The sequence below is a fragment of the Spea bombifrons genome, chromosome 4, assembly GCF_027358695.1.
Source record: "Spea bombifrons isolate aSpeBom1 chromosome 4, aSpeBom1.2.pri, whole genome shotgun sequence".
In the NCBI taxonomy this organism is placed as follows: Eukaryota; Metazoa; Chordata; class Amphibia; order Anura; family Pelobatidae; genus Spea; species Spea bombifrons.
The window spans coordinates 50,586,150-50,602,440 of NC_071090.1; the positions used below are offsets into that span (position 1 = coordinate 50,586,150).

Sequence of the window (16,291 nt, forward strand, 5' to 3'; positions counted from 1 at the left end):
CAGAAAGAGAGGTTGGAATGCAGCACTCATTAGTGAAATGGTGCACGAGCCAGGGTACCACCAAGTCCTTATATAAATCCAAAATAAAGGAGCAGAGGCTCAGCACGCAAATGATAAGGTGAGTTTATTTCACGCAGGCAACATTTTGACACTAAGGCTTGAGAAAGACCTGTGTGTCGAAACATTGCCTACGTAAAATAAACTCACCGTATCATTTGAGTGCTGGGCCTCTGCTTCTTTATTTTGGATTTATAAGCTCCTAGAAGACACAATGGGTTGCAGTGACTAGAGTTTTATTTTTAAAAAAAATCTTTTTAGTGAATATTGGATCAGATAGGCCCATAACAGAGTTAATGGTGTTAGTTGTAGTGTTCCTAGTTTTACAGAGTGCTAGGCGTGTACTGGCACATTTTGTTGCTCTGATCTGATATTTATAGACTATTATTTATAACGCTTGTCACATCAGTTAAAAATGGGCCTACATAATAAGCACAACACATGCTTGCCTTAGGCTAGGTTTCCACTTGGGTTTTTGTCCGGCGTTTTTTTCTTGATGAAAAACGCCAGGAAAACTGCCAAGAAAACTGCCACTGCATTTACCTGCGTTTTGGTGTTTTTTCTGGAGTTTTTTCTGGCGTTTTAGCCTTTCTGTGGAAATTGCTTTTTTTGACCTTAGGCAGTTTCACCCAGCTAAAAGGGATTAGGATAGATGGCAAGTATCTGCCCCCTCCTGATGTCATTTACTTGGTAGACCCTTTTGTCTCTTTTCTGTGGTTTGTAAGGCATGCTTTATTTCGAATGTCTGCTCCTCTGGGAAGATTGGCCCCAAATGATGGTGCAAATTGTTTGCTGTTGCTTTTGGCACGCAGGATCCAGTTGATGCGTTGGGTATGTTTGTTTGTAATGGCATGTTTGTTCCAAATGGTGTAAAATTCAATATGAACCAGTCCAGGACTTTGTTTTGTGTGAAACTGTTTGTTTTCAGCCTATTTCTCGTAGGACACACAGATACTGGGTCCATCCTCTGCATTGTAACTGTGGAAAAAACGCCATAAAAAACGCCAAGGCAATAAACCCACATGGCTTTTTCATGGCGTTTTTTCTCTCCCATAGACTTCTATTGGAGAAAAACGCCAAGATTTCTTGCAAAAAACGCCAGTGTCAACATGCTGCGATTTTGAAAAACTGCCACAGAGCCCAAAAAAGCAGAAAAACGCCAAAGAGGACTGAAAAAACGCCAAACAGAAAAACACCAAGTGGAAATGGCATTTTGCGATTTCCTATTGAAGAACAGCTAACATCTGGCTGCAGCCGTTTTTCACTAAAAAAATGCCAGGTGGCGCTATTGGCGTTTTTATGGGCGTTTTTAGCAAAAAAAACAACAAATGGAAACCTAGCCTTAGGGTGCCAAAAACACAAGGCAGGCACAAACCCTCGAGAAGCCCCAAAGACCTTCCTTTCGGTCATATGACTACAGCCTAGAATTAAATTGTTCCATCAAGAAAAAATGAATTCACAAAATGTTGATGTGGTTACATTTATTTCTGGGCAAGGTTTGAGTGTCCTTAACATAGATGAGCTTTACAAATATAGGTGAAATCTTTTTGCTTCCATTAACTTTTCACATTGCTTTCATTTTGTGCAAAGATTAAAATAGCGAGTATTATTTTGTACTGCCTAACTAAAAATATTTCATTCTCTCACTTGTAGGTCCATTACATAGTAAGACTGACAATGAGACGTGTGTTGCTTTATTGTGCGCAACAGCAGAAAAGCTTGAGTGGTACTGTTACATTTTAATAGTGGTGGGCTTCACATGTCTCGTTTTTGGGTTTTTGGGAAACACCATCGTACTTCTCAATTATGCATACGTCAAGAGGTCATGGACAAGTAGCACTATTTTTGTATTCAATCTAGCACTTTGCGACTTCATGTGGATTATAATTGTTCCCGTATCACTCTACTTGAACCTGAAGAAGCCAGTCTTTCATTTTGCGCCTGCATTTTGTCACTTTAAGAGATTACTCTTCAACATTAACATCTACGGGAGTATTTTTTTCTTAACGCTCATCAGTTTTGACAGATACCTTTGCTCCGTGCATCCATTGACTTCCTTAAAATGGTGGAACAAGAAAAAAGCCAAAATGTGTACCATAACAATCTGGCTTTTCATTTTTCTTGAATCTATTCCAGATCTGTATTACATGTTAAAAGCAAAACGAGTAGGCAACATAGCAGCATGCATAGATCGTACAGGTGGACCAATGAGTTATGCAATTAAGGTCTTCAGAATTGTTTTTGGATTTATTATTCCAGGCACAGTCATTTTCACCTGTTACCTTTCTTCTCTAAGGGCATTAAAACACCTTAAAGAGCAGAATCCTACATGGAAAAAGGTACATAAGCCACTAATGCTGATCTCTGTAACAATGATAGTGTTTGTTATCTCATTTGCTCCATATCATGTGATGATGGCCTTATTATTACTCCCTAGATTTAACAACTCAGCAGACTCGGACACAATTTTCGCAGTCTATCAGCTCTCTGAAATAATATGTAGTATCAGTAGCTGTGCAGACCCGCTGATCTTCATACTGGCAAGTTACAAATTTCAGCGCCAAATAAAAGCAATGAAATGTTCTTTCTCAGCATTGTGTAAGTGTTATAGAAACCGCGTTGGGGTCATTGCCCACCACTAGGTAGTACACTATGGACTGGCTACACTGTCAGCTACAAACTCTACGAACAGATGCCATATTTTAGTTGAGTATTATATGCTATATTTCTTTGTACACAACTGAAGCGTCAACATGTCTCCTACCTTGCCAACCAATATCATTACTTAATAAAAGTTTTTTTGTATATCCATGGAATCGGAAAACAGATATTGTGGGAACTTTCATGGATTGCAGTACATTAAAACCATCATGCCTGGGATGCACAACAAAGTCATACAATAATAACCTTATATGGACAGCATAGATCATGAGACCGGCACTAAACTGGCATCATGAAAAGCCGATTGACTCCCCATATAAAAAAAAATATCTATTTTTGTGACAGATATTAAAGCCACAGGCCTATTATAAACAGACCTGGAAAACATAAAGCTTAGATAATAAGAAAAACAACAACAACTTGTGTGGGTATATTCAAATAAAATGAAGAAGGAATGGTAGATGAAAGAAGAATGTTGAAACTGTGCTTGCCCAGTTGGGCCAAAATAGTTCTTAGGGGGCTAACCCACTTTAAGTTTCTAGTGTATAAGCTTACAAACCTCCTCTTATTTAGGCCAAACTTTGAGACGGAGGTGACTGGGGTGCTGGCCTACATCAGCCCAAAAAGGTAAATATACCCGTTTTAATATTTTATCAACAAAAATGAAAAAATAAAGATAAAGCACATGAATAGCAAGCAGAACAATTAAATAATGATGTAAAGGGAAGTTGTAAAAGTTGTCACACATACCAACTTTTCATCTGTTACACAATCTGCTGCATCTAATCAAATCTCATGTATTGCACATACAATAGAGGGAAATTATATCCTTCTGCTACAAGGCACAGATATGTCTAACTTACTTATGGTTTTCCTGTCAGAAATTGTAGAGCGAGGGGAAAGTTCAGTCAAATTAAAAGGGGTGGCTCACTGGTGTCAAAACAGACACAAGGCCAGATGTGATACACAATAATATTGTTAATTATTACACTGAGGAAATGAGTTTGTAACGATTTGCACTGTATCTCCTGATGCAGTCTGTTTGACCAGCTTCCTTCTGGTTATTATTTCCCACACCCTGCTATATTCAGGCCCAGCTGTTGTTAAAAGCTTTGATTCCATTTAAAGAAGATACATCAGAAGTTCCATAAGCTATTTTTTTTTTTAAAGGGAGGACACCTCAGTTTGGACCATAGTTTGCCACAGTCTCTTCTTTGTGGTATTCAACAACATTGCTCATTTACAGAATGAAAGAATTTCAATAATGAAAATGTGTGGGGTGTTGCCAGTGTAAGTGCTTGGCAATAAACAGAATTACGATACATTTGCCTGGAGTTGGAGAATTGTCAGAAAATAATGTGTTTTAAGCAGATTTGTGAAGCCATGGCTATGGGCCTGTGAGAGACCCTGTGGGAAAAGCCAAGTTGGCCAGCAGACAGACAAGACTTTTCACCACAAAAACTCCAAATGTTTTTTCATTGCTATTAAAATGTGGGTTTCCATAATCCAGATATCACATTATATGACTTTGTTTGTACAGAACACAAACATATGTAATTGTAAGAAATGAAAAATTATTCTCTAAAAGTGAGCGTTTTTTAATTGCAGGGTCATAAATTCAAGATTTATATAATTAACTTGTGTATAAACCATTAGCACATTTGTAAAGCAACCCAATGTTTTATTGATGGGAATAAATATGAACAGAAATTGCCTAGGGTTTCTTCAGCTCTCTCATATTACAATGTGCTATGAAGGAAAAATGCCAGCGAGCTTCATCTGCCAGAAGAGCTTGGGTGGTTTTGCATAATGCATAATTAAATCAAAGAGAGATTTCCAAAATCACCTCAGTGACTAAATAGAGTTAAATGTCCCAGACCAGCCAATGAAGAATGCATACTAAATGTAGGTTTCATTTTTATAGTTTATTAGTCTTTTTTTTTTTTTTTTTTTACTTTTTTAATCTTTATGTATTCTGTTATTATTATTATTTTAATAAATGTATATTGGTGCTCATGCACTAACAATATCCTAATAGCATTCATATATTGTGTTCATTTCCGGTATATACATTGAGTTAATGAATCTTGATGTATTATATATGCATTGAATAAAATTTATTTTTGTAGAAAAATAGTGGCTATTGATAATTTGGGGGGGTGCACTCTGGGTGACACTCATCTGGAGGTGGCACAGACTCTCCCTGCATGCTGTTTCTAACTGATTGGAAAGTGAGGGGGTTCTAAATATAGGATCCACACAGGGTATGCCCTCTCTGCAAGATAAACCCCATTATGCCTTTAATATGAAAACTGGAGGTTAAATGAGTGCGCCAGTCCTATCACATTTCGTTGGTGAGACTTATACATTTGGATTCATACAAAATTTGAACATTTGCCAATTTAATCAACCTGTAAGAAAGCGAACTGTGACCCAAACAAAACAAATGAAAAAGCAAAGAGCTCCAAATTTTTGTTTGCATTTAATTATTTTAAATCTCACTCACACTTACTCATTCTCTCTCACACTCTCATTCACAGTCTCTCTACCTTCCCCATCGACCTCGTATGTATCCCTGTGTACTTCCCTGTATTATTCTGGCTTCTCTGAGAACTTCTGCAAAAAGGGTGAAGCATCTCCCCCTTTTCCTCCAATCAGGAGAGAGGTTGTGGAGGCTACCCATTACCCTTTGTAGAAGTGCTCAGAGAGGCCTGGTTCATGGAGACGTGGATGAAGAAAGACAACACGAGGGAAAAGTGGCTGAAAAACGAAGACCAAAAAAAGAAGGAAGAACAAGAAGAGGCAAGAGAAGATGACGAGATGCGCAAAAGGAGACATGGATACAGAAGCAGTGGGCGGAGAAGGCAGAGTGACATTGAGAGAAAGAGAGATTGAGAGAGCATGAGCGAGAGACTGAGCGACGGTGAGTGAAAATTAATTTTGTTTAAAAGTGGAAAAATCCCTCGGCATTTTGACTAAAACAGAAGAGCAGGAAACGAATGGACCAAAAATGAAACAAAAATATGAGTTCAAAATGTTTTTGGTCCATTTGTACATGTATACTGCCTATTAAAAAAATAAATAAATAATAAAAAAATAAAAATAAAAAAACATTGAGAATGTTTTGTTTCAACAATATTTGTTGTGAGTCGTGAGACGTTTCTACATAAGTCATCTTTGGTGCACCTTAAATGCTCTCACATTCTCCTGGCTGAGGTTCTGAGACAAGTCATAGCTCTTTTATTTTTATTCCATTGCTTCTCCATGCCGGCACCATCTGGTATTACTTCATTTGCCTTGGATGACAACTGAAGATGTATGGTCACTGCTGCAGGTGTTAGTGGGACAGCCAATATCAATGAACACAATAAATCCAGATCACTTCAGTTTCCAGGTGAAGATTATTGCCAAAAAGGTTCCAGTATTTGTGACCCCCTCATATTGACCAGTTGGTGCTCCAACTGCAACATCTTCTTTTGATGTGCTAATCTTTCCTTCTAAATTACCAGTAGTAATATATGCAAAGAAAATATATAAGAGAATATATAAGAAAAAGCAACCATAAGCCAGGATGTTCATGTATAAAGGCAAGCGTGGATGTGTATGTATGTGTTTACAGGCAGGCATTTGTAAGGGTAGAGTATATTTGCATATTCTGACAGTCTATCATAACTATTACTGTTGTGGGCCTAAAGGGTGTAGAATGAATTAAGGGTGCATACAAGTCTGACAAAAGGACACCAAAGGCTCTGAGAGGAGGCCAATGTGGGTGCATTCTGGTTGCTAGGTAAATCCTGTGAGTGCAATTTGAGTGCTAGGTAAATCCTGTGGGTGAAATCTGGGCAACTCCTATGTATGCACCTGGGTGCCAGGGCTGGACCAATAGACTCACTCTTAGAGACCTTTAACACCTGACGGCGGGACTTGGCCTTCGGAGGTTCCAGGAGTTAAAGGTCCGTGCAAACAATGAAGAAGCACCCTGCTGGCGACCAATAGAGTCGCTCGTACAGACCTTTAACTCCTGATGCAGAAACTTGGCCTAGGGAGGGAACAGGAGTTAAAGGTTCATAACAGTAACTCTATTGGTCGCCGGCAGGGGCCTCCTCTAGCATCAACCAATTAGAGGAGGCCCCCGAAGCCGGCCAATAGAGTTGCTGGCATGGACATTTAACTCCTCGTGGGAACCTACGGATTTCCGCTCCCGTTAAACCCTGCGATGCTGCGTAGATAATGTAGGCTAGAAGGGGAAAGGACCAGGGAGATTAGTTAGTAGATACTAACGAAGACGAACAGGAATTCTTCAGGTTGTGTGTCTTCATCTTCGTGTATGTTTTGCTGTCGACATCTTCCTTTCTTCGGTATTCAGGCTGAACAATGAAAACGCACCCTTCATGTAGGTTTTCATGTTTGCCTGAATACGAACGCACAAGTCTCTTTTCTTCCTATGTTACATTTCAGTACAATACAACCTACATAATTATATTTTATATACACACAGATTACATTATATAGAATTCATATGTAACTTACCAAATAAACGCTGATGAAAGAGAAATTTTCCAGCAAACAGTCCAGTGACAATGGCTGCCAACCAAAGGATAACTTTCAGTACATTCCATGCTCCCCCAGGGTACTTATTAGTTACAAATGAAAAGCAGTTTCCAACAACAATCATGTTAGCTTCTGTTTGGCTGTGAGACACTGGATCCTCAGCAAATATTAAGAAATTACAGAAGATCACCAAGTACGCAATAACCACACGGGACCATGGATGCTGGAAATAATACCGGAAATTCTTATCCATTCTTGAAGGCATCAACTGGTATGTCTATAAAAAAAATATAAAAGTAAATGCAATCGTTTTACAGAAAGAAAGAGAAAAATAGCGATTCTTAATTGTTCCATTATTTCTAGAATTTCAGTAAAAACTTTTTTGTACATATAATTTACATATATTTGCTTCCTTACTGTATGCTTACTCGTGTGATGGTGGCAAAATAAACTATTTGCTACATATCAATTTCATTTCCCTGTGCACTTCTTCACTATTTAGACAAAAAAAATCCTGAAAAAATATCAATCATCTTTTATAATTTATTATATGCTTTTAGGGTGTGCTTTCCTTTTTTGTATTTTTTTCTGTATATTTCTAAGTCTTGACCAGACCTTATAGGGTTAAGCACCCCACCTACCACACAGATGCCTCATTAATGGTAACCTGTGGCTTTAAATTGCACGAGAGTCTTAGAGGATTAACAGGTAGTGTAGTCCCACTGATTCTGCTCCATAGTAAGCAATATAGCCATGTAAAATTAGATAAGAAACGCCATAATTTGGGTACTTTGACGTAGTGGTGGGTTAAGCAATATATAGCTTTATAATGCGACAGAATCCCCAATATTTATGCCTTATGGATGCTTTTAAAGTATTTGCTGGCTGTGCGCTGAATACTTGCTTTGCTTGGTAAAAAAAAAAAAAATCAAAAAAAAAAAAAAAACAGGTAGCGGAAACATTTTTCATTATATGATGAGATAGTGAAATGTATAAGCGCCACAAGCAATATGTCAAATAAGACAAATATGAATAATAAAATAATGACTATAATAATGAAGACTGCTTAGCACATCCACTATATATGAATATAAGGGCCTAAATAGTTCTTAATAGAAAAGCAGATCCTTACACAAGTCAAATTCAATTAACTGTTCAAATATAAAAAATTTCTGAAAATATCAGTTTACTTAAGAAAGAAAGAAAAAAAGGTAAAAGTTCCAATAAATACATCTAAGTTAGGATCTAATATGGCTCCACAGATTTGCACAGATCTCTACTTGATAGCACACATTTAGCTTTTGCGAATTGAATGTAAAATGTTTTATGCTACCAAGTCTTCCTCCTTTCGCGGCGTGGTCCTTGAGGCACCCAACATCTCACTCTATGTAGATTATATGTTGTGGTGTGGTAAACACTATAACATTTTATAGAAGTTACTTTTATTCGTTAAGAACTAATTAACCTTATTAGGGCTTTGTGTGTACAGCTAATCCTGCATAATTGTTTACTCATCCGTCTTGATCCGCCAGCCCTCCAGACTATATTATTAAGGAGTAAAACATCTTGTAAACAAAATGGATGCACCAAGTAATGCAAGCTTTTTGGAAAGAAACAGATTCGTGCTATAAGAGGGACTGATGTACAGCATGCCTGATACACCTGGAAAAAAAAACAATAAGAGCACTTTCCACTCATTGGCATGGGGAGCTTGTTATACCCCTGCTCAGAGCATTAACTGCAGTCAGAGCTGGAGCTGACTTGGAGTAACTACATCACATCAGGAGATGTGTTCGGCTAAACACATATCCTGCACGCAGCGGTAAACGTAGGGTTGTGGTGCCTGGGTGCAGTATTTATCCTAAAGCCCCTCCCCGCCATAATTAAAACATACACTCAAACGAATATCCAAACTCGTTCTAACACCCACTCTAACATCACATACATACACGCACTGTCTCCTCCCATCACTAACCCTAGACGTACCTCTAACACACACTATATGCTGACACACACTTACTCTAACCCCATGCAGCATACAGTAACATGCACACACAAGCTAACAGCATGTAGTCACACATGCTAATGCCATAAATTGATGCATGTACACCCTACCACTATACAGTAACACTCATGCTAACACCATAAGCCACACAGTAACAGCATACAATCACACATGCCAATACCGTACACTGTCACATGCAGACTCTACAGCAATACTGTAACTCACACACAATGACATCATACACTCACACATGCCAACACCCTACATTAACTCGCACGAATACCATACACTCATGCACACACTCCCTCTTCCATCATCACTTGCAAAGAGCTGACTTCTCTGCAGGTCGCACTCTCTACTGCTGTCCTACCACAAAGTCATGTAATTATCATGCCCCTGCCTACATGGAAGATAGCTGGAGAGGGCAAACACATATGGGGGATTCCGGAGCCATGTAAATTTGACGGGACATCTACAATATCATATGCATTAAACTGCATATGGTGGCTGGAGTGTGCCTTCAAAGCAGACTTGTCACAACCTAAATTGGCATTAATCAGAAGCAGATTATAAACTGGTTTGATGATGCAAAAAAACCAGGCATAGGCGAAAGCACTAAAATGCCCATTGCACAACGAGTTTCACAACAGACACTGCAATTACAGGCCACAACCCTGATTTAATAGGTTAATTATGGGCTGCATCCCCATTTTGTATAACGTTAAAGTGGGGGGGCTGTAAATGGGGGTACAATACATTAGGCTAACATTTCTTTACAAATATCTGAAAAGTGTGGTGTTTTTAAATGTTACCAAAACATTGGCAGATTATTTTCCTGTACGGATTTATGTAAAGGCTACTGTCAACGACAGGTCTGTGTGAAAATATGCTTACTGTGTCTCCAGTATGAATGTAAGCACTTATTTAAAAGCTTTGCCTATTCAGTGTATTATTACCGCCTACTGAAAAGTGACACGGATACATTTCTCTTAAGTGTACTATCGGGGAGCCTCAACTAAACCATTCATTCACTAGCTAGACTTATAGACTCGGATCGCATACCATGCATTTACAGTGCATACAGTAGCCACCTGTCATAATTTCATATTTAAACACAAATGAACTGATTTTACTGAGTTGTAATATCATCAGTGTACTGGCTACTCTCTATTACATAAAAAAAATATTAAAAACATATCTGCTTTACAGAAACTATTTATTTATTTATAAAGTATTTTACCAGCATTGGCATTTCTCCTGTTTCCAAGGATGTCCTGGGCTCATGAACAGTGAGCAATATACAATGTGACTGCAGATAAGACGCATTCGGCCCATCTAGGTTGTCCATTTTTCCCGCATGCGTGTTTAAATCCCGTCATTGTACTAGCCTCTACTACTTCTACTGGGAAGATGTTCCACTTATCTACTAACTGATCAATAAAGTGAAAAAGCATTGGAGGCACAGCCAAAAAAATTTAATAAAAAATAATACTTTTTTTAGTGCGTAGTACCTACTGACATGAATAAAAAGGGAAAAACACACATATACATATATATATATATATATATATATATATGATGCTTTCACACATTGGAGGTACAGGTTAGATTAAAAATATATATTTCACCACATATAACAAAAGATGATATATTCTATGTAAAATAGTGTGTGAGGAGCTTGAGCTCCATCCTATGGCAGGACTCACATTGATTATTAGGGCGATCTTATTTATTTATTTTTAATGTTAGATACTAGATATCTGCTTAATGTAAGCTGATCATGCAAATTACAAAACCACAACTGGATACAAACTCACCAGAAACCCCAAATAACTGTGCAGCCGCTGATCTGATAAATGAACAGGTGCATCTCACGCTGGGGATGTGTTCATTAAACGGATAGTTGTGTTTCAGCTACTAAACTGCGCTATACGTTATGAAGGCCCATCCACAACGCGCTTCTGCTGCAGGGAGAACACGGTTGGCCCTGTATACTGTATACAGTGAAATCAATGAAGTGGCTCCCCAAATAAATTATAACTTTATAGCAGGAGGAACCAGTCAGTGTTGACCCTTACATTTGATTTATTTATATAGCGCCAGCAGATTCTGTAGCGTTTTAAAATCAGAGTGGGTAGGATACATTTAAAATCACAAGCTGGTACAAAAAGAGAAGAGGGCCTTGCTCTTGTGAGCTTACAATCAAGACCCTACATAATGAACTGAAGTTAATGTGTTATCACAATTACTCTATAAACTCTCTGTGCCACCAATGGTCCCTTTAAACTGAATATCTGGCCTGTGATGTTAAACATGCAGCTTCTAAGTAGTTGGATGATGAGTAGGATGATGAGTAGGATGATGTGCTTGGTGCTTTTTAAAATCATTAAATAGCACATGGTCCAAAAGCTCAAGTTACATTTGCTACAGTGCTCGCAGGCCTCACCCTTCACAATATAGAATGTACAGAATGAGTGTATGATGTACAGAATGTATAATGCACAGGAGGTTCTCTGACAGAAGGACACCCACATGATGTCCTTGGCAGCCACCTTTTGGAACTGCTCCATCCCAGCAACCATATAGCGCTCGCTGCTCATTTAATGCCTATTTTTAGAAGTAGGCAGCAAACTCTCTATCATACAAAACTATTGGGATGTTACAAACCCCAACCCCGACCTGCAAACCCCCAGGAGCGCTAGGAAGTCTAAACGTGATGTCATGCTCAGAGTTACGGACTACCAGCAAGAGCCAGTACAAGCCAGTGGGCTACGGAATGTTCGCAGAGTTGGCCACACGAAACAGAGCCCAGCAGTTGTCACTAGGCCTGGAGGCTCGGGGCCACGCCGATTGCCTATGACAGAACTTACCAGACCGATCAAACGCCGCTCTATTCAGAAATCCTGGCAGGGCATAGCTTCAGCTTCCAGTAATAGCCATTGAGACACACAGCCCACGCCCTCCCCGGCTTCCCATTCTAGTAGTTACTCTACTCGGTGACGCGCTCCGCTTGCTCTACACACCGGGGGCATCGCTTCTACCCCCCTCCCTTCCTTTAGCGGTGATGATCCGTGATTCCTGCGCTCACCTCATTGATTGCGTTACAGGGATTGTGCCTCGACTGGCGAACAAACAAATACAGGGCGTTGCGTGAACCCCACGGAGATAATAACACCGAGCTGCCCTCAGATGCCATGATGAATGAAATGCGGATCTGTGATTCAGCTTCAGGCCATCAGGTAACGCAGGCCGATGTGTGCAGATACGAGAACACATCTGCGGCACGCAAAGAGTTAAACGGCTGAGCCGATTTAAAGCTGAGTAAAGATGCAGTGAAAGAATTCTGGCAAGCAAAACGACACTGACTTTATACTCTGTGACAGAATCTACAACATTCTATATATATATTTATATTTTATTTATATGTGTGTGTGTGTATATATATTTTTATATATACACATAGATACACTTTTTTAACTATATTTTGTCCAAACCTTGGTAATAAAATCAGCAAAGCTGATTGATATCCTGCATTCTGGGGGCCCTGTGGTAAATTAGAAATTATTCTAGCCTTGGTGCCCTAATAATTATAATTTTAATAAAAGACAGGAGGCAAGTATTTTGCATATCTTCCTTTACTCTCACCAACAGCAGCAAAGAAAGAGTTAACGTATAGAGTGAAAACAACCAATAAAAACAGTACACAGGTGGTATATAAACCCTTAGACATTTCCCCCTCTTCCTCTTTTGTCCGCTGTGAACCGGCGCGGAAGAACATCATCAACCAACAGACGCCAACGTAGAACAAAAACTTGAACTGAAACCGGAACAAGAATCCTCACAAGCAGAGCGACGAAGCACCTCAACCGGAAAGCCCAACAGCTATGGCACGGGAATGGACTCAAGCTGGAAAAAAGAGAAAACATAACAGGACCACATCCCAGCAGTAGGTAGCAAAAGCCAAAGAAAACAATCTCAAATACAATAAATCACCAAGTAGAGAAAGAAAAACACCATAAATGTACAAGGTAAACCAAAAACATCCCCCAACATACTCACCCAAAGGAGCGATGCACCCACCGGGAGGGAAAATACTCGCCTCCTGTCTTTATTAAAATAATTATTCGGGCACCAAGGCTAGAATAATTTCCAATTTTAAGGCAAGACAGGAGGTTTCCTATTTTGCAGTTTTAACGCCCGACACCAACACAGCAGCCGCTGAAAACACAGGGCGGAAATAGAAGGAACAGCACGGGACCAATCCGCGGCCCGCAGAATGTCCCCAGAGTCCCCCTGGCCCTCAGGGCACATGAGGCCGCAGCCCCCCTAACGGAGTGAGCACCAAAGGACAACTCAACACCGGCCATCAAAAGGAGCCACCGAAGCCATCTGGCAAATGTAGGAGACGAAACCACCCGAAACAGTTTAACGTAGGAAATAAGCAGCTGGGAAGCAGACTGGAAGAACCGCCGAAGTGCGCGGAAGGTAAGTATGGACACATCTGGCAACGCAGAGTTTGGGATTGTCAAGAAGGTACAGGTATGACACAGAAGAGGACAAGGACTTGGTCCTCCTATGGACCCGAAACAGGATCCCCTCCGGAGAAAAGGAGATAGCGTTAGCGCCAAAGGCCCTAACGTCAGACACCCTGCGAAAGGACAAAAGACACAAGACGGTAAGTTTAGCCGATAACTGCCGAAGGGAAAGTGACTCGTTATCCGGCCATGCCCAAAGAAAATCCAAGACCACAGCTACATCCCACAGGCAATCGTAGTGAGGCGTTGGACGTCGAGACAAATGGATACCCCGCAAAAGGCAGCGCACCAGAGGAACCCTACCCACCGACTCACCGGAAGAGACCGGTGTGGCCAAAAGAGATCGCCGGCCGAAAAACATTCACTGTCCGGCAGGACTTCCCCAACGAAAATAAGTCAGCCAAAAAATTAAGGATCGAGTCTAAAGGGGCCGAATGGGGATCCACTTGTTGTCCCAAACTGCCTGGTAAGACTTTCTGGTACCTGGAGCCAAAAACGAGGGTTATACCCCTTCAGTCCCCTATGGACGTACTGGTAAGTCCAAAACACGCATCCCAAGAATCCCCTATGGACATACCAGTACGTCCTGCCCTTCTTGCAGCGGCAGGGACACATCCCTGCCACTGCACGGGAGATCAGGCTGTCATTTCACAGCCTGGATTCCCCCCTGACAGCAGAAGCCAGCATCGCCGACTTTCTGCTGTCCGATCTGATGTAACAGTTTCCGGCACGAAAGCCGGAAAGCTGTTACATTTTTGCCATTTGCGCGATTGGGCATTCCCTTCTGGGTTGCGTCACTGCTGACGTCAGGGGATATCCTGTCCTCCGATGAGGCACAGACGCTGTGATCTCTATGCAAGTCTGTGGGGACTTGCATAGAGATCACAGTGTGATCGGTGTAGGGGGATCGCGGGGAGGAGAGTGAGAAAGCAACAGATGAGCACAAATAGATCATTTAGGATTTACACTTCGCGCTATAGCATTTTTTTGAGAAACAGAGCATTAGCTCTCATGAGACTGGATATGAGAAACTCCAGCAAAGACAGTCAAGACCTTAATTTATGCTGTAGACATGTCTGGGGAATATGACAGAAAATCTCCTAATAAACCAATCAAGCTTTAGGGTTACGGACTACAGTATATAGTGTCAGAAAAAGCTGACAAGGTATAAAGCTGACAAGGAACAAACTTTAAAGAAAACTGGATTAAAGGTGTGCTCACAGAGTACCTTCCTGCATAAATAAAAAAAATTAAACATGTCTGGAGATACACTTTCAAAAAAGTAAATTTAGTGAGGAATTTAAAAATAACTAACGGGCCAGCATGACTCCCTCTGTTATAGACATTGGTTAAAACATACACTTATATGACCATAATTATGTGGTCAGCCCAACTAATTATTGAGTTTAAGTTTCAACTACACCCATTGTGAACAAGTGTATAAAATTAAGCACCTCATGCTATCTCCACAGACACATATTGGCAGTACTGAATAAGAAAAGCTAAGCCATGAAGTGGAAGACCACATACGCTTACAGAGCAGGACCTCTGTATCATTATTAAATACAGAGTTCCAAAGTGCACCTGAAGGCAACATCAGCACAAGCACTGTGCATCAGGAGCTTCATGGAATCGGTTTCTATGCCAAGCGTAAGTTGGAGGGGTGTAAAGTACACAGAGAACACCGCCTACCGGAACGCATAGTGCCAACTGTAAAGATTGGTGGGGGGACAACAACAATGGACTGGGTCTGTTTTTCAGGTTTGGGCCCAGGCCCCTTACTTTCAGTGCAGGCTAATGTTAATTGTACTGCATACAAAGATGCTTCTTTGCATACTTTGTGGCACCACTTTGAGGAAGGCCTTTTCCTGTTCCAGCATGACTGTGTCCCTGTGCACAAAGCATAAAATCATGGTTTGCCGAGTTGCCTGTGCAGAGCCCTGAACTTTATCCCACTAAACTTCTTTGGGATGAATTGGAACACCAAATGGTAGCCAAGCCTTTTTGCCCAGCATCAGTGCCTGACCTCACATGTGCTCTTTTGGCACACAGACACACTCCAATATCTTGTGGAAAGCCTTTCCTGAAGAGTGGACACTGTTACTGCTGGAGGGGGGTTGGGGGAATTGTTTTATACTATATGTGTGAGGGTCAGGTGGAGGAAGAGGAATGGGTTTGTTGTTAAAAGGCAGCAAGTAAACTACTTTTCCTCTCTATTTAGTCTTGTGAGCCCTAGTTTCAGACAGGAGATCACCTATAACAGCGGTGTCCAACCTGCGGCCCTCCAGCTGCTGGACTACATCTCCCATAATTTTTTTCAGCTAAGGGGCTGGCTGAGGAAGATGGGATATGTAGTCCTGCGGCAGCTGGAGGGCCGCAGGTTGGACGCCCCTGACCTATAAGGTATACACTCCAGTACAAAATTACTAAAAATAATACACCTTATGAAATATGCAATTACTCTGAACATCCCTTTATTGCC

General features: G+C 40.6%; 1 protein-coding gene across 1 annotated transcript in view; it reads right to left on the reverse strand.

The window, feature by feature from the left end:
* The window catches only part of TMEM117 (transmembrane protein 117), a 106,720-nt gene extending 94,277 nt beyond the window's left edge, over positions 1-12,443 (reverse strand). The window contains exons 1-2 of the mRNA XM_053465356.1: positions 12,363-12,443; positions 7,249-7,546 (exon numbers count right to left, since the gene is read on the reverse strand). Coding sequence (XP_053321331.1) covers positions 7,249-7,534 — 286 coding nt within the window. The 5' untranslated portion in view covers positions 7,535-7,546; positions 12,363-12,443. The remainder of the gene's footprint in view (positions 1-7,248; positions 7,547-12,362) is intronic.
* Between the last annotated feature and the right edge of the window lie 3,848 nt (positions 12,444-16,291).